Source organism: Myotis davidii, unplaced genomic scaffold, assembly GCF_000327345.1.
Source record: "Myotis davidii unplaced genomic scaffold, ASM32734v1 scaffold362, whole genome shotgun sequence".
NCBI classification, from domain to species: Eukaryota; Metazoa; Chordata; class Mammalia; order Chiroptera; family Vespertilionidae; genus Myotis; species Myotis davidii.
The window spans coordinates 2,769,632-2,794,852 of NW_006297152.1; the positions used below are offsets into that span (position 1 = coordinate 2,769,632).

General features: G+C 38.4%; 2 protein-coding genes across 2 annotated transcripts in view; both read right to left on the reverse strand.

The window, feature by feature from the left end:
* The window catches only part of LOC107181387 (hemicentin-1-like), a 27,779-nt gene extending 27,519 nt beyond the window's left edge, over positions 1 to 260 (reverse strand). The window contains exon 1 of the mRNA XM_015569925.1: positions 158 to 260. Within this exon, the coding sequence (XP_015425411.1) occupies positions 158 to 260 (103 nt within the window). The remainder of the gene's footprint in view (positions 1 to 157) is intronic.
* A 4,690-nt stretch (positions 261 to 4,950) lies between these two features.
* Positions 4,951 to 25,221, reverse strand: part of LOC102761717 (hemicentin-1) — a 127,711-nt gene continuing 107,440 nt past the window's right edge. The window contains exons 14-20 of the mRNA XM_015569926.1: positions 22,067 to 22,225; positions 14,657 to 14,851; positions 11,845 to 11,940; positions 10,325 to 10,452; positions 8,906 to 9,050; positions 5,761 to 5,873; positions 4,951 to 5,088 (exon numbers count right to left, since the gene is read on the reverse strand). Of these exons, the coding sequence (XP_015425412.1) occupies positions 4,951 to 5,088; positions 5,761 to 5,873; positions 8,906 to 9,050; positions 10,325 to 10,452; positions 11,845 to 11,940; positions 14,657 to 14,851; positions 22,067 to 22,225 (974 nt within the window). The remainder of the gene's footprint in view (positions 5,089 to 5,760; positions 5,874 to 8,905; positions 9,051 to 10,324; positions 10,453 to 11,844; positions 11,941 to 14,656; positions 14,852 to 22,066; positions 22,226 to 25,221) is intronic.

The following is a 25,221-nucleotide window of genomic DNA, read 5'->3' on the forward strand; positions in this document are numbered from 1 at the left end:
TTTCAGAGTCAATGAAAGAAAATCACACCTCAGATTTTAGAAAATTTTTCTCTAATTACTCTATGTACAAATTGGAGGTTATCTATCAAAGAAACTAGGAAGATGGAGCTCCCTGAGGCCAGTACACCAATATCTACGCCTTCATTTCAGAACTCACCGTGAACACTTAATTTAACAGACTGAGTCACGTTCCCAGCAATGTTTGTGGCCACGCAGAGGTACATCCCACTGTCTGAAACGCGGGCCTCTGTGATCTTCATTGAGCCAGAAGGGAGGAACATGTGTCTAAAAGAAAGAAACCGCATAGTTGACTACAGAACACAAGAATTTAAATAGCCCCCTATGCACTGTGGAGTTACTACTCTGCAAGCAGGTTTTGAAACTGTTTTCCCAGCTATAATGTCTTTTTATGTACCTTAAAAGTCAGCTTACGTGCATAATTATCTTGTGTAGTCTGTATGATGCGCTTGCAAATACAAAATCAGTTTTATTTTTCTTTTAAACCTACCCTAATGGTCTGAAATCATCAAGTAACTGCACATCTCTGGTTTATCAAGCTGCAGGTATACAAAGCAAATTGATATATTTTGAATACTTTATTCTTTTTCTACAAAGTTATTTAAAATTTTAGTATGCTAAAATCAAGGCAAAAGAAGGTGTATGTGTAATTCTTGAATATATATTGAATATATTCCTCCTATAGAACCATAATGTAGTTGGGTGAACCACACCCACACATAAAAACTTTATTATATTAACTGCACTAAAAATTTTATTCTATTAATGGTACTAAAAAACAGAGACAACAAAGCAATGTTATTAAGAACAAAGGCCCAATTTGCACATTCAAAAAGAAAAAAGCAAGTCACCGAAAACTGTGCAGGATGTTTAAAGAGGCAATTCTGAGATAACACAAATGGCTAACAAGCAAGTGGGAGCATTCTGGGCTCCTTGGAAGCCGGTCCCATGAAACCAAGACAGAGGCAAGGAATCATTGTACAGCCATCTGACGGGCAAAAATGGGTAAGTCAGTCAACATCATGCATTGACTATAATGTAGAAACAGGTTCACCTAGATCCTATTGGTGTGAGAGCTAACCAATACTACCCCTTTGGAGAGCAACTCAGCAATGTCTACAAAGCTGAAAACAGGAATTCCTTCTGACTGGAAATTGTAGTGGTAGGTACAGTTCTTAAAGAAACTCATGCATAGGTATATAGAGAAACATAGAAAAAGATAATCACTGAAAAGTCTTGTTTGTAAAACCAAAAGAAAAAAGAAAAAGAAAACAGGAAAGAAATGGAAAGCAAACAAGAACATGCATGTCCATAAATAGGGAAATGTATATACAAAATGTAGAATATACATGAGGTAGTTAAGTTAAATAAACTAAATCTATATGTATAAAAATGGGTCAACATTAAAATAATAATATATAATATTACTAATATAGTAATATATAATATATAATAATAATATATAATATGTTACAATGGCAAATTAAAAACACTCAAAACAACATTTAAAACACAGGCCCTGGCCAGTGTGGCTCAGTTGGTTGGAGTGTGGAGTGCTATCCTGAACACCAGAAGGTGGAGGGCTTGATTCCTGGTCAAGGCACATACCCAGGTTTTGAGTCACATCCCTGGATGGGGCATTTGTGGGTGGCAACTGATCAGTGTTTCTCACATCTATGTTTCTCTCTCTCTCTCTCTCATCTTTCTCTCTGCCTGTCACTCTAAAATAAAATTAAAATTAAACACAGAAAACAATATTCTATTCTATACTATGCACGTGTAGGATGCACACCAAGTCCTTGGCAGTGCTTACCCTGGGAAGAAAGAAGAGATTAAGGAGGGGAACAATGAAACTTCAACTTTATCTATAAGAGTATTTCTTTTATTAGAAATTATCCAAAGCAAACGTTTTTTCAAAGAAATAGTAAAATTATGCAAAGTTCTTCTTGCTTATCTTTTCTTTCATTAGTGGAAGCAAATCTACTGTAGCATGAATTTATATCTTCGTAACTATGCATCAATAAGTGTAACAGACAATGGCTAAAGGCTATAATTCATATTCCACCAGTAACTTTTGGCATAATACTGAATTAAAATAGTAATTGCTATCATCTTTTTAGAACTAGAGACAAGGAGTGTGTAATATATATTATCTTATATAATCCTTCAGGGAAGTATTATCCACATTTTATAAACAAGAAATCTGAAGCACAGAGATCCAGTGGAAAAACTGCCAAAAGTCGCAGGCAAGCTTTAAGAGGCAGAGGTAAATTTAACATCTGCATGGAACAAAGGTTGTGCTCTTAAAGGCTCTGGCATTCTGCTTTCCATGTCACTTGACTTATCAAGTATATTGTCTCCGTGGGCCTTTATTTGTACAAGGGTTTAGTCAACAAGATTTTTACAAAACCATCCAATAAAAATCAAATCCCAGACATCAGAGTATCTATTGTGTTTTATTCTCCGGTGGGACTCATGGAATCTATGTGTAATATGCACTTTGTGCCACCATGAATCTCTGTACAAATAGGCTCCGTTTTAATAACCACCTCGTCAGATGAACCTGTGAAAAATTATGTGATAGCTGAGTGTTAGCGTTTCTGATACTAAAGAATGATCTAGAAGGCATATCTAGTTTCTACAGGCTCAAATGTACATGTGACTCACCTCAAACGCAAGTTGTTTTTTGAAACAACTGAAAAGAGGACTAGGTACAACCCTCTACCCTGGGACACTGTTACCGTGGGTTGCAATTCATCCCAGGTCTCCTACCTTGGAGAGAATGGTGAGATGAGCTGACTTTCTTTGGCCCAGGTGATTATGGGTGGGGGCAAGCTCTTCACTTCACAGGGAAGGGTCACCTCTTCCCCGGCAAGGGCAGCGATCTCAACAGGCTTATCGTGGGACAGTCCTCTTTGATCTCCAAACACTCTGGGCCTTACTAAAATAAATGCATGTTTCAGAAGGGAAACAGTACATTGAAAACATTCAATTTGCAATACAATGTGGACTGCAAATATTCTTAAATCACTTATAAAAAGATACTGCTTATTTCAAAGGTTTGGGGGCGTATCTAAAATTTTCCAGAAATGCGATTGTCAGAGCTGAAAGGAAAATGACTAGCAAGTTTCCCTTTTTAGCTCTTCCTTGACCATGGAGAGGCTAATTGAAATGCCCTCTCAGAGTCTGCCATCTGTAAAAGGAACCCTGAAGGCGGAGCGCTAACCAAGTCACAGCTGAAATTTGGCTTCCATGGGAGTTTTAAGGAACTGGTGTTTCTGAAGAGGGTTGGGTGCAATGAGCATATTCCTTAAGACAGTGGCCGGCAAACTGTGGCTCGCAAGCCACATGCAGCTCTTTGGCCCCTTGAGTGTGACAAAATACCGACTTCTGCGCATGGGCCACGAAGTTTCAATTGCACTGTACGTGCGTGCCCGCACGTGGTATTTTGTGGAAGAGCCACACTCAAGGGGCCAAAGAGCCGCATGTGGCTCGTGAGCCGCTTGCCGACCACTGCCTTAAGACAAAACCACAAAATGTTTCCAAAAGGCCACACAATTACTCTCCTTTTAAATCAGAATCTAAATAGGGGAGATGTTGGTTGGCAGTAAGAAATATAAACCTGGGGGGCCTGGCTGGCAGGGCTCAGTGGTTGAGCACCGACCTATGAACCAAGAGGTCCTGATTCGATTCCCAGGCAGGACACATGCCCCAGTTGTGGGCTTGATCCTCAGTGTGGGGCACGCAGGAGGCGGCCAATCAATGATTCTCTCTCATCATCGATGTTTCTCTCTCTCCCTCTCCCCTCTTCGCTGAAATCAATAAAAAATATTTAAAAGAAAAGAAATATAAACCTGGGGGAATAGTTCACTTTAGGGCATAGTCTTCTGGTAACATTATCTGGGAGAGACGTGAGTTTTGGCACAGAGACAGCATGGGAGAAAGACATTCCTCCTCGAGCTCTCACCATACACGGTCAGCTGCACTTTCCTTTTGGCGTAGCCAGCGGCATTGGTGGCCGTGCAGACATACTCCCCACTCTCCTCGCCCCCAGGTGACACCACATACAAACTCCCATCAGCCCCCGCGGAAAACTTAGCATTGCTGGTGGAAATCAGCTCGCCTTTCTGCAAAACACAACCCAGAGCAAAGTGTTTTTAAGATAATAAAGAGTGACTTCATGTCTGGAAGAGGAAGAAAAAAATTCTCCAAGGGGGGGAAAACACACAAGATTAAAAAACACACACTGATTTGAAGAAAGTTATTTGCAAGAAAGATTAAAAAAATAAAGGTGGTAGTTCTTCATATCAAACTATGCCCCTTTCATTCCAAAGCGACTGAACAATGGAGGGATCATGCTGACAGTGCCCATTCTAAGCCAGGCACAGTTTTGAGCACTTCTCATCAATTAACTATTTTCGGTCTCAAAACAGCCTTAGGAATAGGAACTATCACAACCCCCACTTTACAGCTAGGGGGCAGTGTGGAGTCACAGTCAGTCCCTGGGAGAGCTGGCCTGGAACCCCAGCAGTCAGTCTCAGGAGCCCACATGCTCAACCTCTGGGCTTGGTCTCAGCACAAAGGCCGGCCTGGAAAGAAGATTTCCATTTTACATTTTCCTAAAAGGTGCCCTAACCTTCTACTCCGTAGCAGACTTGGGATCAGCCTGGGATCAGCTTCACTGTTGTACGTTTGCATCCAGATGCAGAAATCAAATTTTTTTTTTTTTTTTTACCGAGGTCAACACCAACTCCTCTATATTTCAGAGGTGTGTTTTTTTCAGACGTAAAACATTAGATCGTATGACAAAGTACTTTGGTGTAACAGTAATGATACAAACGCCACATTTCATTATTATGCCATCATTTCATGTTACTTTATATCTGCCAAGTTAAAATTAATTTACAGAAAATATGCCATCTTCATGGCTGTTCAAGGATGGGAAGGACATCCTCCGTAAATGAGCTTTTCCTCACTGCAAGAACACGAGTAAAAGCCGTACAACTTCAGACAGGGATATGGAGGGGGACTAAATGGGCTCGTGTATGTGTCTTCCCGGAAGAGCAGAGTCTGGGACAAAGATTTGGAGGCAGCAAGGTTACTTGGGACGTGATCCCTAGGGGCTTGAGTGAAGCACTGAAGGATGGAGAGCTAACAAAGGGCTTCCCTGATCTGTTTCCGCTGTGGCTGGGCTGAGAAGTTTCTCTGTGCTGGGGACCCTCCAAGAAACTGGGGGATGCATTTCAGAAAGACTCTTCTGATGGATGAGAAGTGAGGTATTTATGTAGGACACCTGCCCCCAACAGGAGTTATTCCCACTGCACTTCCTGGACACCTCTTAGCAGGTTGAGTGGCCTTGGAGAAAGTCCTGAGTCCAAACTGCATGGCACGTGACCTTAGCGGACTGCACGGAGCTGTCCACAGAGATGCGCTGAAATCCAAAGGGCTTAGGGGAAATGGCAAGGGGTAGTAAAATGAGACCTGCGACCACATGGAAGGTGCTTAGAAAGTTCCAGGGCATGCAGACGGTGCTCTATTCGTGTTCCCTGTCCTGTTGTGAATACCATTCAAACATCAGGTAGGTGAGTGTGATAAGAACATTTTAGGGTCCCTTCCAAGTGGTATGACTGTATAGATTTTCCTTTTTGTAAGGTTTTATGGTACAGTCACAAGTTGCATGGATGACTAATAATATTGTTAGAGCTCATAACATGAACACACATCACTCAATGTGCCATTTACCTTGGACCAGGTGATAGATGGTTTGGGAATGCCACTGGCTTTGCAGGGTAGAGTTACTGGGATGCCTTCAATTGTACTGAGTATCTGCTGCCCGTGCTGAATGGTTGGCAGAACTGAAAAAGGAAGCAGTATTCAGAATCTGAGCATCTGTCCTCTCATTTAGTGCTATCGCTTTAGAGTTGAACATTTTTTAGGATTTCCTGACTATTTGTAAAAATTAGCAAAGACTCAACATTTTTCTGATAGAAACATAGGGTAATTTGTAAGGGAGTGTAATAAAAAAAGCAAATACAATAGTTATGATCTGAAGCGTTTAATAAAAGTTTAAAATCAAGTAATGACGTATGTGTAATAGGCTGACTTTTCTAACAAAAGTAAGAGAGGACGGAGGAAAACCTTTTTGCCCCCATGGAAACTCAAGATAAAATTACATCCTAAGCATTTGCACATTGAGCACCTATCTTTCATCATTCTCTATCACTCATTAAGCTGCAGTGAGCTGACATAAGCCTACCTCCGGAGAAATGGGCTCTTTAGACACTACACACATTAAACATTTGTCTATACCCAAGAACCACTGAGCAAACTACTACATTTAACCTGGAAAAAGGGGATTTTCTTAAAAAGGAATTCAACAGTAAAACTTGAAAGGCTTAGGAGTTTACATTTTAAAAGACTAAAATAAAGGATTCTAAGTCAATGTTTTTAAGAAACATTTTGACTTTAGTAGACAACTGAAGAATTAACATTTATAGGAGTAGAAGCAAAAGGAAAAGGAAGCATGCCCATCATCCCATGCTGTGTATATCTCCATTAATTACAACCAACTTGCATATAAAAGCTATCGATAATCAACGTTCTCAAAGTAATGAATTGGATTTAAAAATCTTCCATACATAGAAGTTCCTAACCTGGTGCAAGAAACACAATAAAAAAATCAACAATACCAGGCATTTGCTTTCCTTCCCATGGGAAGATGAGACTAGAGCTCAAACCCTCACTGTGTCTCTTGTCTTTAAGTCAAAATTTTCTAGAATTATCACAGCTACCATGCAGCAGAAATTTATCAGAACAAGAGATACCAGGGACCTTAGTGCAAAAACTTCCTGGGAGGCTTCGATTAGCTTTGCTACATACTCATATTTTCCGAGGGCTGTTTATTCTTTAGATAATTTATTCCTAAAGAATTGGCAGCAAATCCCCAAGAATGTCAGGCTACTCTCTAACGCAAGAAATGGAATTTCCAGGATCATCATGGATTAGTCAGCTTTCAACCGTGCTGTCATTTTGTGGCCACATAGAATAAGCCATATTCTTAAATCCATATTAAGTTTGACAGCTATGAAGGAAAGTAGCAAATTTAGGCAATGTTTTCAAATCTGATGTCATCGGAGTATGGAAGGGCTGTTTCTTTCCAGATTGTCAATCTATGTAAATCAACATGACAAGTAAATGGTTTATTTCTCATTTTAATTTGCATTTATATTTACATCCATTAACTCATTCTTTTAAGAATTGATTGAGAGCCTTTAGTGACGATTCTTAAAGGTGATGAAAGAGCTGCAATGCTTTTTAACATAAATACAGAGCCTGAGACTCTGTATCACATCCAGCTCAAAGACAAATCAGTGGGTTAAATGGATGCTTGGTTGAGTTAAAGTCAAGTGGCTGGCTGATGTTTCTTTAACCTTATTGACTAAATCAGTTACTCATTTTGGACTAATACGGATGAAATAATGTCCAAATGACATTTTAACCTTTTACTTGTTAAAATTTATTGCATCAGGATAAACCGTATCATTGGTTTATGTCTTCTTTCCAGTCCTCTGATCTTTTCAGACATCACAACTAATTGTGTCCAAGTGAAAATGTGCCTCAGAATCCTTCCCAACACCATATTCTAGGCAGTTGACAGAAGCCAAAGGGAGATGACGTGGATGTACTTCTACGCTGGATTCTCAAACCAGTCCATAAATACTCTCCAGGAAATATGTGAACTGATCTTTGAAAATAGTTCAACACAACTATATCCAATTCTCTCTTTCTCTCTCCATATATATGTTTATTTGGACCATACTAATTTAGTGTTATATTAGTATTTCTTCAAAAAAATATTTCTTCAAGAATAACTCATATGATATTTGTGAAAGTTAATCTAAGATTGAGACAGTAGAAGGGGCTATTTTCAATGAGAAACAGATATTTTTAAAAAGATGCTCTATAAATGTCTAACGATTGCTGTATACCTGAAATTAATATAATATTGTCAGCTGTAATTAAATAAATTTTTAAAAATGTTTAAAAAGATGATCATTTTAAAAGAAGATGGTCGGCATCCACTGAAAATTTCAATAGACCAAGCAAAACTTGGAAATTACTTCATTCTCCAATTTATGTCCTGAAAAATGACTGAATTATCCACTTAAAATAAATGTTCTGTGATACTTTCATCTGTGTACACAGAACTCCTTTGTAATACCACACTTTACGAAAAGCAATGTTGCAAAGTCTTTAAAGGGAATAGACCAAAAAAAAAAAAAAAGTTAGGATAGTATCTTAAACTATGAAGCTGTCACTTATTTATCGAGATGTAAAAACTTGGTAACTGTTAGTCATGAAGGGCAAAAGCTAGCTTCTGGATTTTCTTCCTTGTGACTGTTAGTTAACATGCAAAAATAAAAGATTGTTTGGAGCACATTGGTGACCTTTAGAAAAGCTGAGGTCATTTCTAGCTAACACACAAAGGGGTCATTAGTAAGGACATCCATGGTTCACAATCCAAAAAGAAAAGGCGATTTAGATAGAATGATAAATTCAGCTTGCCTGAAATTCAAATGTATTTTTAAACATAACTCTTTGAGAACTGAGTTCACTTTATCAATTAAGAAACCTCTTTCAAAAGCCCATGCCAGACTCAGCTAAGCGAATCTCAAGAATGCCTTTCTGTGCATATAGGAGAGGATAATCTGGAAACAGCCTGAACCATGTAAATATTATTCAACACATAAAGCTTCTTTATTAACAATGACAATCAGGAAAGAGATCTACTTGTTTTAACCAGAGGAACAGAATTCTTTGATTAGTAACTATATGAACCCAGCTTCGACCGTGGCTTGGAAAGAAGGACAAAGGGTGTGTCTCTTACCATGCACATCCACAGTGGTTGTTTTGTTAATGGTTCCAGCAACGTTACTGGCCACACAAGTATATTCACCTCCATCCTGAAGGCGAACTCTTTCAATATGGAGACTCCCATCACTGCGTACGGTGATGTAAGGATTTTGGACCAACTTAAAGAAAAAAAACCATTTTTAATTAAAAAGGCAATGTTGCCTAAGCCAAAAATGGAATCTGCTTTTTTTCAACTGGGTCACTAAATGTCTTATAAAATAGCAAAATATTTTAACATCCCGAAGTGAAAAACGCTGAGCAAAAATGTTACCAAGGCTAGTGTCAATTGTATGTCATGTTGACATACCACCAAACATGATACCAACTAACACCTGTGAGGGCTGTGCACACACATTGGAAAAAGGAGGGGAAAAACAGAGATGCCACTTGTTTGTTGTTTCTGTAATTTTAATTATTACTCAGGACCCACATTTCCTTCATATTTTTACTTTTGGATTAACTTGTTCTTTTGCAAGAAGTCCTTATGACCACTTGCAAGCCATTCGATATTTTTATTTCGGCCAATAGCACTTATTCAGTGGGCACTTGCTCTCAACACCCACCCTTTTCAGTGACAGCTGCAAATATTAAAGGACCATGTATGAGACGGGAAGAGTGTCCCCTACTTCCTCTGTAGCATTAATGCATTTTGCTTCATCACAGGAGACCTTAGCGCTCAAACAGTATCACCCTATGTTATGAGGGTATTTCTTAAGGATTGAGATATACTCATTTTCTCAGGTTTGTATGCAAATATAAACCTAGTCCATGGACTCAATTCACTTCTTATTGGTACTTCAAGAAGATAGTGAGTCTAACTGCTCTGGAAAATGAAAGCAAAATGCTATGAACTAGGTGGAAGTGTATTGCCATAGATACATGTTGCAGAAGAAATCCACAGAAATGAGAAAATCTTCCACATTCTTTCATAATTAAAAGGTGTACCCTAAAAGACAATGACACAAAATAGATTCCCACCTTGAAATAGTTCATAAAAGACACAACATTTAAAGTTAATAATAAAGATTAATATCTAAAATGGAAGACTTTTTATGAGAAAATTAACACTTCATTGTCTTGCAAAGAAGTATATTTAAACGCTATGAAAATAACTTCATACCTGTTTCAGTTTTTACAAATTCTGAAAAGAATGTATTTTATTAAATTGAATGCAAAATTATAAAAATTACACTATTGACTATTTCTCCATCTTATTCATTCCAAAGTCATATGAATTACATAAACATGTTAACACTGAAGAAAAGTTTTGGTACACTTACAAAATATATATATTTTTGCATATTTATCAAATTGAAATTTCAAAAGTTGGACTACATTGCCTCTTACTCAGGAAAATTAGGAGGTGAGTGCGTGAGTTTAAAAATGTTCTTACCGTGGCTGAATTCCTAATCCACCGGCGTTCTGGAATGGGATTCCCAGCCAATAGAGCACAAGGCAAAGTAAGCTGCTGTCCTTCGATTACACTGGTCACTGAAGGGCTGATTCCAATGAGGGGAGCAACTGAGTCAGAGAGAGCACAGGCGCTAAGGACTCTATGTCACCCAAGGGAAGACAAACTCTTTCATAGGCCAATATGCCTACTCAGTAAGATATCTTAAAAATAACTTGTCAGGAACAAAAATTTAAACATGTAAATGGATATGAACTGGAAAATAGAGATAAAGGGCCCTTCTGAGCCGAGAGAATGGCAAGAGGACAGGTATTATATAAGTAAGAAAGTAAAATAGAATACACCGATGGCTTGGGAGGCCAGGAAGGTCAAGCTAAGGAACTGGCAGAGTATTCAACAGACAGATGGAGAGTGGCTGAATGCATTTATAAATAGAAAAAAGGAATCACCAGAACCAGTATTTCAGGAAATACTAATCTGTTTCTATTTTGTTTGCTTTGTTTAGTATGTCCATTAGATTCCACATAGAGGAGAAATCCCATGGCACATGCCTTTCCGACATTTCACTTAGCATAGTACTCTCCAGGTCAATCCATGCTGTCGCAAAAGATAAGATTTCCTTCTGAAAACCGTGAAGAGGACTTACTGGAGAAGGGAAAACTTATTGGAAAAGGGATGAGATTGGCGAGGGAACTGTCATTTGCTAGATCAAATAAAATGAGGGGACTCCCCGAGATGGCATGGTAAAGAAGTATTGGAAAGTATTGGAAAGATGTCCTTTTCTAAAAATCAATGAGTAAATCTGACATAAGTCAAAGCAAAATCCATAAGAGATTCTACTTGGAAAGTTTAAGTACATGTAGATGAATAAAGGGAGATTCACGAAGAAAAATTTATGAAAGTGTATGGATGAGGAGCAGGCTCTGACAGTTTTAAAAATCACACTAACTACAATGAAAACAATGTGGAACTTGTGCATCAATAGAGTCCCAAGAAATAAAGGTAGGGATACAAATTCAGCATGTGACCAAATGGGCATTTTAATCAGTGGGAAGAGAATATTCAATAAAAGAAATTGAAACACATGTCTTAATACTTAGAAATCTACTATATTATATTCTTACTTTATATCCTACACAAAAATAACTCCATGTGAGTTAAAGTAGTAAATCTGCAAAAGGTAAACAAAAAGAACACCACTACTCTCATATGTGTGTGCATGTGTCTGTGTGTTTATATTTAGACTTAGATCAATTTATTGAGATTGACCTTCATTTCTTCACATGAAAGATGAGGCGCTTGGAGCAGATGATGGCTAAGATTCTTTTCAGTTCTAACAGCTTATGAAATATGAAATACAGGGGGGGAGGGAAGGTTAATCTAGTAATCAGATATGCACCTGCTTCTCTAAAATATAAAAGTGGTACAGGCAAGAGATGATGTAGCAAATGAAGTCTGATGGTTCGGAAGAGTGTGGTGTCTAAGCAGTTAGTGGATCTTACCGAGTCCTGTCACTGTTATTGTTGTCTGGGACTGGATCTTTCCAAAGTGGTTTTCAGCTTCACAGATGTAGGTTCCTTTATCACTTGCCCATAAGTCTAAAAAATAAGAGATCATTTGCCCATTCAACACCATCCCTGGAGCATCAGTTATGTGCTAGGCACAGCGCTGAGAGCTGTGGGTGGATATTATGCTACTGCCTTCTGGTAGTTCCCATTCTAGGGGAGGAGGCATACACAGCAGCCAACACTCATACAACAGCCTGATACATGCTGTAATATGAGTTCCAAACGAGCTGTGGGAGCGGAGAGGGGAGTGACTGATGATGGCAAGGGGGATGAGTTAAGGAAGGCTTCACAGAGCTGTACCGTAAACAGTAGGTGGAGTAGAGGGAGGGCAGTCCAAACTCAATGGGCTGCAAAGGCAAAAACACGACTTAAAAAATTAAGGTCTATTCAAAGAATGGGAAGCTGCACCACCTCCCTGGGGGCAGTCTGAAGGTTGCAGGAGAGATTTCTTTAGTCGGCCCAATGAATAAAGGAGTCGGTTGGCATTTAGTGGTCAAACACTAAGGAGCTAATGCATGGAGTAGATTCACAAAAGGAATAATTATCCCAAGTTCAGCAAGACTTCTGAAGGTCCAACAGGAAACTCATGGATTTGAAGACTTTGTTTATAATTATAGCCTAAGCCTACAACCTAATTCTGGGTAAGTAGGAGGAAGAAGGTACTTTAGCAAGAATTACCCTCCATTTGAAGAAATCACTTCACCAGTTTGGAGTTGCTGAGTCATCAACCCCATACTCCTGTATCAGTCTACATTTAAGCTGTCAAATTCATGGTGATGTACATAAATGTGTATGCATACTGTATAAACGTTACCAGCATAGTCACATAGTAATTGAAATACCTATCATTATAATAAAATTACTTTCCTTTATTTTCCTTTGTGCTACGTTTTGGATATTAAAATTATTTTTATAATGTAGGAGAGATCAAATATATGGAATTTTTCAGGATAATGAAAGGGATATTACAAAAGATTTTTAATTAGAAGGGTTTTGGGGGACTAGGGTGAGGACCCCTGGGTTACAGGTTGTGTGGATACCGTCAGGGGACTGAACCTGAAGAGGTGGCTGGTACCTTATAGAGAGTGTGGTTTTGTCTTGTGAGCAATAGGGGAGGCAAGAGAAGATTTTAAGTAGGGGGAATGATTGTCATCTTTGCAAGGATCACGAATGAAATAAGCACAGCTTAATCGATTGATAAGGTTTTGACAGAGAACAAGGTAGCTTTCCATTATTAATAGCGCCACCACCTCTCAAGTAAACAACAGTGACAACAATCCTACTCCTCTGTTAACCAGAAGCATACTGACTGCAGAACAGCATTTGGGAAACTCAGGCCGTGCCCATACTCAACAACAGCAAACCTTCATTTGCAAAGGACAATACAGCAAATCGCTGGTTAATAAAGCACACATTGCTCTAAGCAAGGTATTTTTGATATTATCAACTCTTGGACTAATTTGTACAGAAATACCACATACTACTGAGAACTAAGTTCCTAATCACTAGTTTCCTGCCCGATGATTTAATTTGGACAACTGTGAGCCTCATCCCTCTCTCTCATCTCTCCTCCTATCCTGCACAGGAGTTTTTCTGAAACAGTATTTTCTTGCCTATGAAGATCGGGGCGGGGTGGGGGGGCAGTAGGGGGAGCCTCTCTTTTCAATCTCATTAAAGGCATTTTTTCACCTGCACATTTCAGGTCCTGCACAATGTGACCCAACCCAGTGCCCATCTCTCGGTAGGCACTTCCGTGGCCATCCACTCAGATGGTGGATTGTAAAATGCCTAGGTTAGGGACCCTATATTTGATGTTTGTCTTCACCACAGAGCCTAGTACAGAGCAGAACACTTAAGCACTTGTAATTAGACAGATGTACTTGTATTTGAAAGTTCAAGTGGCTAATGTACATTTAATATTGGTACTAACCCTGGAAATCAATTATTGGAGGCTTGATACAAAATACTCAAAACATGCAATTACTTTTTAAAAAACCACTTGATCATCTAAATGTTGTTACTCCTGTGGGACCACTGTCCAAATAGTCTATTTTAGAAAGTACACAGTGTTTATACATATCAGAATGCTTAATAGTTTACAGATAGATCTTTTGCATGTTGAAGTATTTGACATTTTATTTTAATCTTTTGCTCCAGGTAGATATAGCTTTTAATCAAGAAGTTTCCATAGGGTATAGGATCCCTATGCATGTGGTTATGTATTTTTTTGGCCAAAATAATCAATGAGAGAGAAACATCAATCAGCTGCCTCCTGCACACTCCCTACTGGGTATGTGCCCGCAACCAAGGTACATGCCCTTGACCGGAATCGAACCTGGGACCTTTAAGTCCGCAGGCTGACGCTGTCACTGAGCCAAACCGGCTAGGGCACTACCAGTAATTTTTTACCTTTCTCTACAATAGCTGCTCCGGGAGTCAATAAAATGTGATCACTTATCCACCCAGAGCCCCAGGTGGCTCTATTTGCAATAGGGAACAATGAGTTATGTGGAAGTCAGATCGCTTCTTGAGCCTTTCTGATATGACATACATTTAAATAATATAATTCATTTATGACAATTCCCAAATATAAGAGTCCAATACTAGTTTAAATTAAAATGCAACCAACACCATTGGGTTGGCAAGATGAATTCACTATTTTAAACTTAGCAACACCTATGCATAGAACATGAATATATAATCTATATGTACATACTTGAATAAAAATATATTTCCTTTAACCTACTTGAAATAAAGAGAGCTCCTGTTCTTAGTTGGCTGATGGAACTCACTGAAAAGGGTCTTGAGAAGATCGGCATGTTGTCTAACCTTCGCCACTTAACCTTTGGTTCTGGATAGCCCTGGACATAGCAAGGTAAAGTCACATTTGAACCGATTTCCATAGACACGTCAGCCGGTTCTTGTATGAAAACTGGAGGTGCTAGAAGATATTTAGAACAACAACAAAGGTCATTGGGAGAGTACACAGGCACATTAAATATAAATTTTATTATTAAACTGTCAACACAGTGAATGTGAATCAAACCACTGTTCACAAGTTATGAAGTTACCATTTTAATATTCCTGTCTGCTATTGAACTAGCAGATGTTTCTTTTTCCTCTATAAATGAAAAGGCCCCAAGAACTTCAACTACCTATTTAAAATGATGATGAAGGGTGAGAATTTAAGTCAAAATTACTTCTTACTCCTTTTAGTGAACCTAATTTATAGCAGAGTTCATTCTTCAACAGATCATTATATAACAAGCTAACAGTATTTAATCCCAATTCATATCCATTCTATGTCACATTCTTTCTTTTCAACTATTTTTTTCCACATTTTTGGGTTAAAGACATTTAAGCTTGAGAATTAATAATACAAGTTAAAGTAACAGATCATAGTATTTGATAAAGTAAAGAGTGCTTAAAATCTTAGAGTTAAGAGATGACTCAGAAATTATAAAAGTATAGGTAAGAAGGCTATAATTATCCATGTAACTCAGGTAACCACCTAAGCCTGAAGGGAGAATTGGAAATATGTCAGGCACACCTTGGAAAACACCAGAATGTAATATAATAAGGATGCTAAGCCCAAATAGATGAGGCTCTCAGTACGTCCTCCAGAACTATGAGCAATGATGTTTGAAACACCAGGCAAGGAGAAATATATACTATACTGTGATACCATTGGAGGTAATTCATGAAACCTGATCATGTAGAACTCTAAGAGCTACCTCTCCTTTATAATTCAAGGTGAAATATTCATTAGGAATTACAACAACTTCCACTTACAGGGCCAGGGATGGGTGTTGAGTGATTTCCATTAATTATCTCATTTAATCTTCACAATATATGGGCTAGGTACTCGTATTACTCTTATTTATAGATGAAGAAACTGAGACCCAGACAGTTAATTTGCTAAGTGTCAGATGGAGTTGAACACTGGAGCTAGGATTGAAAACCAGGTTGATCCGACTTCAGAGTTGAAATTCATTGTCATGTTATTGGCCTCTCCTTTTCTATGGGTTCTTAAAACTACTAATAGTTACTAGTAAGCTGTTTAGCAGGCTAATTAAAATAAAAAGGTACAGAGATCACATCACCTCTTTCCTTCCCAAAGGGAAGTCTGGGACTGGGATGTACGTTTGTCTTCCGAGCAGCACTAATTCTTTATTGGCCTGGGATAAAGAACCTTCTCTAACGTTGCAGCCTCATCTCCCATTAGGTTCCTACACAAATTCTATTCTCTGGACAATCAGAACTCTTCACTCTTCTCCAAACAAGGACTGGCCTTTCTCATAGGGACGCGGGAGTTACTTGCCATCCCTTTCAAATGCAATGCCTGCTGTTGATCTTGGCTCTTGAAATATTGACAGTTCTTTAATCCAGTTCAAAAGGCCCCTCCTCAGTGCCATCTCTTACCATCCAAATGAATATAATTCTTCCCTCTTGAGGTTTCAGAGAACTCATTCTGTACCACTCATGGCAATGGCCATATTCATTCTTTTATTAGACTATACGTTTGATTTCCCCTTCAGGGTTTATTTTTGCAACCCTGTTTGTATCTTTCATAGCAACTAACACAGAACTATGTGCATTATATATGGCTGCCAGATCTTTGTGAATGATTCAATCAATATTAAAACACTTTAACAAGAATTGTGCTTGCGTATGTGTATATGATGATAATAAGAACCTTGATCCAGTGCATTTTAACTTGCATTTCTCAAGAAAAATGACAATTTCAGAAACCCTGTTTGTTCACAGAACCTAAAGAAAATAAAATTAAGTTAAATACCACAGTTGAGTAATGTACTTTTAAAAATTAGCAGCAGTGTATCTGTTTAAATTTTTTTAATATGGTTTTTTAAATTGATTTAAGAGAGGAAGGAAGAGGGAGAGATAGAAACATCAATGATGAGAGAGAATCATTGATCTGTTGCTTCCTGCATGCCCCTTACTGGGGATCGATTCCGCAACCCAAGCATGTGTTGATCCATGAACCAGAAGGTCAAGGTCTGACCAGGAATGGAACCTTGACCTTCTGGTTCATGGATCAACACTCAACCGCTGAGCCACACTGACCAGGCTCGACTTTTCTTAATCCATCTACATGGGAATTTGGTTTATAAAAAGAATAGGCAAAATAAAAATATTTTAAAAATAGTTTCTAAATTAACTCATTGTTTGCTTATTCTAGGTGTGTAAGGCCTAATTACTTTTCTCTGGAGTGATAGCAGTCAATTATTCTAGAGGTAGTTGCTTTTCTGAAAAACAGAGATTAAATGTAAAAGTCTCAGGATGTGTTAGGCTCAGAGTGGGCGTAGCTGAATGTGGAGATGGGATGGAAAACAAATTCCAGAAGAACAAAAAGATATGCAAAAGCCTGGGATCAACCAAGTCCTTGGGAGGAAATCAAGCTTGCCTGACACAAGAGAACAGAGCCATCCGTGGAAATGGAGACAAATGAGAATTTTCAGAACTAAGAAGGCCAAAACAAACTGGAATATAAATGCGTAAGTGGAGCTCAAGCTGTGCCCATAAAACTCAATTAAGACAGGAGAAGTCATCTGGGGAGAAGCAGCTTCGGAAACAGTGTCAGGTACAAGACAAGCACTAGGTCAGGGAATAACGTACCGGTAGCAGAAAACAAGGCAAATGAGAGAACCAGGCACTGGCCAGGTAAGCAGCCAAGACAGCATCAGTGACAAGAGAAGCTCAAAAATTAAGCAACTCCAACCTCAGGCCAAGAAACCGCCTAAATACTTCCTTCTCCTGAGTGTGGCCAATTCGGACTCCAAGTGAATAACTTTGGGTGGATGGGAAACAGATTAAGAAACAGGGGAAAGGGAGCAGAAGTGATTGTACTACAACTACTGGACTTGCTCCGAGGAGGCTGCGCAGCTTAGAGAAGTTACAGCCCACTCGGTGGTTTCAAATGGCAGTTCCACTACTTCTTAGTCTGTAAACTTGGAAAATGACTTTACCTCCCCCAGTCTAAATTTCTCCATAAACGAAAGGGGAGAGTAGCATTTCTTATCCCAGGTTGTTAAAAGAGAGAATGTTTATTAATCATGTAGCAAGTAGTTAACACCCAAATAGTAATGACCTTTGGTCATAAATATTGTAGAGTTAATTTATGAAATCATAGTTGTGGAGTTTAATGTATCTATTGTTAATTTCGACTTTGGCTACGGCATATAGAGTCTGGCAGGATTATGTTGAACCCTTTGTGGTCCCTGAAATATTTGCATATAGGTACCTTGACAATTGCTCAGGGTTAATGCACGTAGAGCTTTGTCACCTAATGATAGATATCTGTGTGCACACATTATTGTGAAAATATAGGAGTTACAGACAAATTGACCATCTTGCTCTAAAACTTATTCCTTAAAGTGACTCTGGTTCCTTTAGCGATAATTAATCTCCGCTATGGCAACTCTTGCGTCATATTAGTCAAACAGAGATTTTTCTTGCCTAACATGGCTGAACACACTGTTTTGTTTCTACCAAACCACAAAAAATGAAACCACAGTCTACGATGCAAACCCTGTGTGGTGTGGAATGCTGCAAATAAAATCACTGCCAGGCCAGCTTTGTGTTTGATGTGGCCAATCTTCTCTTCTTCCAAACGACTGCACAATCCACTACCTCTTTTTCAAACGCATGAAAAGCACTGGTAACTTTCCCCGTTGACCTGAAATGTCCACAACTTAAAGCCATACAATGAGAAATACAAAAAAAGAGACTCCCTACAAGAAGCTTGAACTTAAGAATAATATTAAACAGTCTTTTTAGAATAATATAAAATAAAAAATTGTTGATGTCGTATAATTGATGTGCAGTAATAGGCCCACAAAGACAATCTGAAAACACAATTACATGACATGGATAAAAGCATGTTTTCCTTAAGTCATAAGCTACTGAGCTCTATGCCCAATCGTTTTGGAACTCAAATGAATCATTTTATGCACTAATAATATTAGTACTTAACTTGTCTCAAGACTTCAAAAAAATTAGTGAAAACAATGACTTTCATATTAAAAGCCCAACGTTTAATCTTAAATACTATGCCACTGTTATACATGCATTCCTTTAATATTTTCCAAGACTCAAAGAATCCAAATGACCACTCAGGTTGTGAAGTTAATATTCACCCATTGCTCTATGTCCCATTAAGCAGCTTCAAAGAACAGCAGAAACTACTGATATGCTAGATGCACATGGGAAATGATGTCTCATTTCATCTTTACAACCAACCCATCAGGTAGGTACTATTAAATGCCAGACAGAAACCCAGTTTCCAGAGTCCATTCTCTTAGCCACTATATAACATTCTGGAGAAATTTCGTTGTTATTTTTATTGTTTGTTTGCTTTTAACTCTAATAGTGCTAACCACAACCACCACGACTGTAATTTGCACAGATCTTGGCAGAAACATCCTGTATCTCCTAGGATACGGAACAGTAGTTTTATGTGGATAATCAAACTGTGTAAGCCAGAACAATCAGGACTTCAATGGTGAATGAGGAAACAGTTCAGACATGACAGAAACATGAGGGGCTGACTTTAATATCATTTGACAATTTTAACAATAATTAAGGTTACAGTAAATAAATAATTGAGTTTATGTTAGTGGTTTCATCGGAACAGTTGATGAAATAATAATTGAGAAAGCCATTGACTTAGAAAGGGGCATCTTGAATATGAGTGAAGATAAAAAAAATATTCAGTTTAAGGAATAAAGGATACATACAAAACATTCCGTAGGATGTTTTCTAATCCAACACAAGTCGCTCCAGCAGACAGCCCTGATCCTTACATGGTTTATCGCTACCCAGAAGAGAGAACCTGGGAAGTCCAGAAGCTAAGAAGATTATCAAGAAGGAAGTAGGTAAGCAAAGTAACATGTGTTAGATATTTAATTTTCTATCTTGGAGGAGGATGAGCGGGTCCTTCCGGTGTTTGCTGGGAAAATTACTGAGGCTCTTTCCTTCTTCCTCTAGAGCTAGATAACTCTAAAAGAATGTTGTCTGGCAGAAGAAGAGAGAAATAGAACTAGAACATGTAAAGCATTGAAATGTACTTGGTAGATTTCTTGAAAACAAGAATTCTGTACCAAGTGACCTTCCTCATTTGGACCTTACACTTATTTTTTTAATATATTTTTATTGATTTTTAGAGAGCAAGGCACATCGATCTTGCATTTCCCCTACTGGGAATCGAGCTGGCAACCTGGGCATGTGCCCTGATCCTGAAGGGAATAGAACCAACAACCTTTGGTGCACAGAACGACAGCACAACCAACTGAGACACACCGGCGAGGGGTGGAATTTACATTTCTAAGAGCATTACTTGTGTTTTACACTCTGCCAGTGGATTCAATACCCTCCACTCAGAGATTCCGATCTTATTTGCAAGGCACTTCTCTTCATAACCATAGAGTTTCGTCATGGCTCCAACACATCTTGTTATGCCCTAGGCCAGTGGTCGGCAAACTGCGGCTCGCGAGCCCCATGGGGCTCTTTGGCCCCTTGAGTGTGGCTCTTCCACAAAATACCACGTGCAGGCGTGCATGTACAGTGTGATTGAAACTTCGTGGCCCAGGCGCAGAAGTCGGTTTTCGGCCTGGGCGAGTCTATTTTGAAGAAGTGGTGTTAGAAGAAGTGGGGGATGAACACATAGAGAGGATGAACGAAAGGAGATAGACGAAACAAGTATACAAGACGAGTGTGGATGGGAGAGTTGGAAGAGGTCAACCTCAGCGAACGTACCTCAATCAGATACGTTCTAGCTTTAGCAAAGGCCGGCTTAGGAGTACCCTAATTAAGTTAATAACAATGTACCTACCTATATAGTTTAATTTTAAAAAATTTGGCTCTCAAAAAAAATTTCAATCGTTGTACTGTTGATATTTGGCTCTGTGGACTAATGAGTTTGCCGACCACTGGACTAGGCAGATCCCACATGGTCCTTGTGGCCATTCCCAGGTCTGTGGATCGTACTCCAAGGGCATAAGCACCAAGAAGACAGTGTTCACCAGACAGCCTAGGGATAAGGGGACCATAAAAGATCTCAAGAGGAAAAATTTGGTTCATATGAAACAAAATAATAAGCTTAGAGGGCCATGATTTTCACTTAAAGACTTAAGCTAGTATAACTAAAATGCTTTATTTTATCCTAAAAATGCATTTTCTTTATAGTTCCTAACTTTTGCAAAAACAAACAAACAAACAAAAATAGCTTTGGCATGAAAATCCTGATACATAAATGAAAGTGCAACTTAATGAATGTCATATTTTATAAGTCTACGTTTGAATTATCTGTTAAAATGAAGCCGCTACATTCTTTTGCATACAAAGCAAGCTCTGTTTTCTTTCAAGTGTTACCACACTGTGTAGAATTCCCCCCCCCCGCCCCCCAAGAAACGTGGATGGAGAGACGAAGGAGAGAAAATGACCTTCTTGAGTAATCTGACCATAGTTGTCATGCACACGCTGTATCCTTCACACTGGGATTGACAGTTATGTGCAGCTAGTACTTTACATTATACACTGAGGAGTCATTGCTAGTGGATTTTTTAAAAAGGTAAATGCACCATCTGCTACCTTTGCTGTCATCAACATCTCCAAATTATGTCTAGGGCCAAAGTCTAATTTATGGCCTCCAGATGTTATTACTTAGGAATTCGGTGTCAGAATGAATGATTCTGGATTGGAAAATATTTGGCAGGAGTTGATATACCAAGGAAATTCTATAGTCTCTGAAGTCAGACAACCTGGGTTCAATCATTCAGGCTCCCCCTGATAGATATGTCTGTGTGCACACATTATCTCTGTGACCCTAGTCAAGTTGCACAGCTGACTAACGCCTCCATTTCCTTATTTATATATGAAGATAATTAAAGTATCTTCCCCTTAAAATTGTTATGAGTGTTTATGGAGATAAGCTATATAAGTTCTTAGGGGCCAATGCATGGCCCTTAGAAAACACTTGGTAAACGCTAATTACCATTATTATTTTAATAACCTTAAGTGCTAACTCTAATATTGCCTTTCTGAAAAGTATTTCCAGCCAATTGTTTCAAAGTTATGGGCACAGGGGAAAAATAGCAGATCAATTTCAAAACAAGTTTATCAGAGCAGGGATGCTTACAGCCAACATCCAGAGTTATCTTGCCAGTTGCTCTTCCAGCTTCGTTGACAGCTACACATGTGTAATCACCAGCGTCGAGATCCTGAGTTTCTGGAATCTTCAAAAGTCCCATGAGAGGATCAATAATGAGAAAAGTTGAGGGCCTCAGCTCAAGATCCCCTAAATCAAAACAAAGGGAGAGCATTAAACATTAACATATTTACATAGTTTGCTATTAGTTTGATTTCAAAACTTCTAAAGAAAACAGAATGTAAAGTTTTTAACTACAAGTGTCTGGCACAATGTAGACACTTAAACAATGTTTTTGCAATGAAAGAATGAAGTGGTTCTTGGCACTGAGCTGATTAGTCTGTATAATTCTATGAGCTAACCTATGGCCAAAAATCTGGTCCCGCATGAATTATGTATAAGTATTTCCTACTGCATATGTATCTAAATAAGAACAAACTCTTTGAAGCTACATTGGGGGACTTGGAAAGGATGCCGGCTGTCACATGGCTGTGTTAAGTAGAAGGGCATGAGGAATGGGAAGATGAAGGTGGAAAAAAGATTTCTACCATCTATTTGGCAGGATGAATTTCAGTTACCCAGGAAAGTTCAGTTTAACCATAGGGCCATAGGTGTTCTTAGTTTGGTTAATGACCAGGTTTTGGTTTGATAAATGCTACTAGTCAGATTTTGGGTAAGCTGCCTGAGAGGATTCTGAGAGTTGGTAGAAAGGAGCTTGTTGGTAGAAGAATGGATGAGAAACTTCTGACAGTGGCCAAAGAGAGGCACTGTCATATCAATCTCCCAGGACACCTCTGCCAAATCTGTACTATTCAGCAAAGTCCTTTAAGTTGGAGTTATGGGGCTTTTGGAAGAAGCAGGCAGAGAATCCATGTATGGGGGAATGGTACTACATATTGAGTTTGACTTCAGTGTGAGGATAGGATGACTCAAGAAAGTTTTTTTATGTCTGAGTTACCTGTATGTGCTGTGTCCCTGCAACACCTCAAGTCCCTTAGAACCCTTCCTGTTTGAAGGCAGGCAGTGCCTCAACAAATCTATAAGGTAGGTTAACCCCTCCTTTTGCTTCCCCTCCTCCAGGCTGCCTCCTCTCTTAAGAAAGTAATTAACCAGAATGACCAATATCATTAAAAAGTGCCCAGTACTGGGTATTTAACACCAGCTTAGTGTTTATAAATTTAATTTGTTTTTGTAAAGGGTCATATCAAACTCTTTGTGGAAGTACTGAAAACATCCAGGGGATTTTAAGGCCATTGCTCTTTGGGTTTTATAACATGCCCAGCTGTCTGAAAAGATATTTTCCAACATATCACACAGTAGCCTAGCCATGTGCCCTGGGCCTGAGGCCCATAGAAGTAACTCCCTTAGCTTCTAATGGGCAAAGAAAACCCCCCAACTAGTCATTCTCTGGGACATTATTAAAAAAAACTCCAATCAACAGATTCTGGGCAACAAACAGACAATTCTCTTTTTGTTTTTTTAATTTTGGGAGGAGAAGAGGTCAAAGAAGCCATAAATTTAAAAACACAAAAAAATTACATTAGCAACCGCCAATGCCAAAAATGAAGTATTTTCAGCATTCCAATATTTAAAACCCCAATCATCCCTTTAAGCTTGCTACTACATACCAGGCGAGAAAGAGAAGCAACTAAAGGCTTGTCTATGTGCCTTTGGGAAATTTTCATAAATAAAAGCAGATGATGTTGACATAAACTTTCTTCCCACTAAGGGAGGATGCAATGTGACCTAGCTGTTCAACAGGAATTAAAATATTTGGACTAAAATGCATTTAGATTTTTGGAATTTACTTCTCCCTTATTTCTTCTGTATATGTCAGAGAACATTACAGGATGAAATCAAGACCTTTTTGCTAGTCTCCTTTTTTTTCCTTTTCAAAATAACATTCTTTGAAGAATAGCAGTAATGAAACAAAATACCAAGTGGAAGACATTGGTTAATCAAGTTTGCAGTTTGATCACATTTTAAGGATCTCTCCTTTCTTGATTTCTACTGAAAAATTAGCCATCAGATTATTGAGGAGCCATAGAGAAATACAAAACTTCAATATGTTTAATAGTTCAGAAAGTCATACATAGTAACATATAAATTTTCTAGGATTTAACATTAACATTGGGGAAGGGTCTCTTTGCTGTATTTAAAATTTAAATCTGGCCTCTGTGATGTAAAGACTAATAGAGAGATCATTATTCTTAGTATAACATCTTTTAAAATAGTTTATGGAAATTAAGTGGTTCTCAAAAATGTTTGTTTCCATGTTTGCCTTAAAAATTATTGGGTATTTCAAAGTATTTAAAAAATATTTACTTGTACTTTATTATATTTACTTGTATTTAGCATCTTAGAAAATGAAACGGGAAAAATTTTAAGTATATGAATATATTTTATAATGACAAACTCATGACATTTTGATATAATGACCGTATTTTATGAAAAAATAATTGTATTTCCCCAAACAAGAGAAATTTCATGAGAAAAGTGGCATTCTTTCACATTTTTGCAAATCTCTAGAATAATCTATTTTATTAAAAAAGGAGCTGAGTGTTCAAATTTGCTTCTGCATTCACTTTACTGGATGTCACATGTCAGAAATTCCCCCCCAAAACCCCGCTATAAATCTTGAGACAACAAGTGTGAAAAAGACAACATCTGAGTATTACTAGGAAAATAATTTTGATCCTGTGGATTCCCTGCAAAGAAAGGATTGTGGGGAATCTGAAGGGATTTGTGACCAACTCGACTTTAAGAACCACTGATTTTAGCAGAAATATCCTTTATATGACATTGTAACAGTGTCCCCAATTCTCCTTTGAACCCACTTTATGTTGCTCATTTCTAATTATGAAAAATCTAAAGTTTTGCTGGCCATCTGTACTTATGAAATTCCATTTCTCTGAGGGTCTGAATGGAATACAATCTACACTAATAAAAGGGAAACATGGTAATTGGCATACGACCGCTACCCTTTTCATTGGCTAATCAGCGAGATATGCAAATTAACTGTCAGCCAAGATGGCGGCCGGCAGCCAGGCAGCTTAAACTAACATGAGGCTTGCTTGCTTCAGTGACGGAGGAAACCAACGTTCGCGCCTGCCTTGCCGGCCTCTGAGCCTGCAGTTTCAAACATT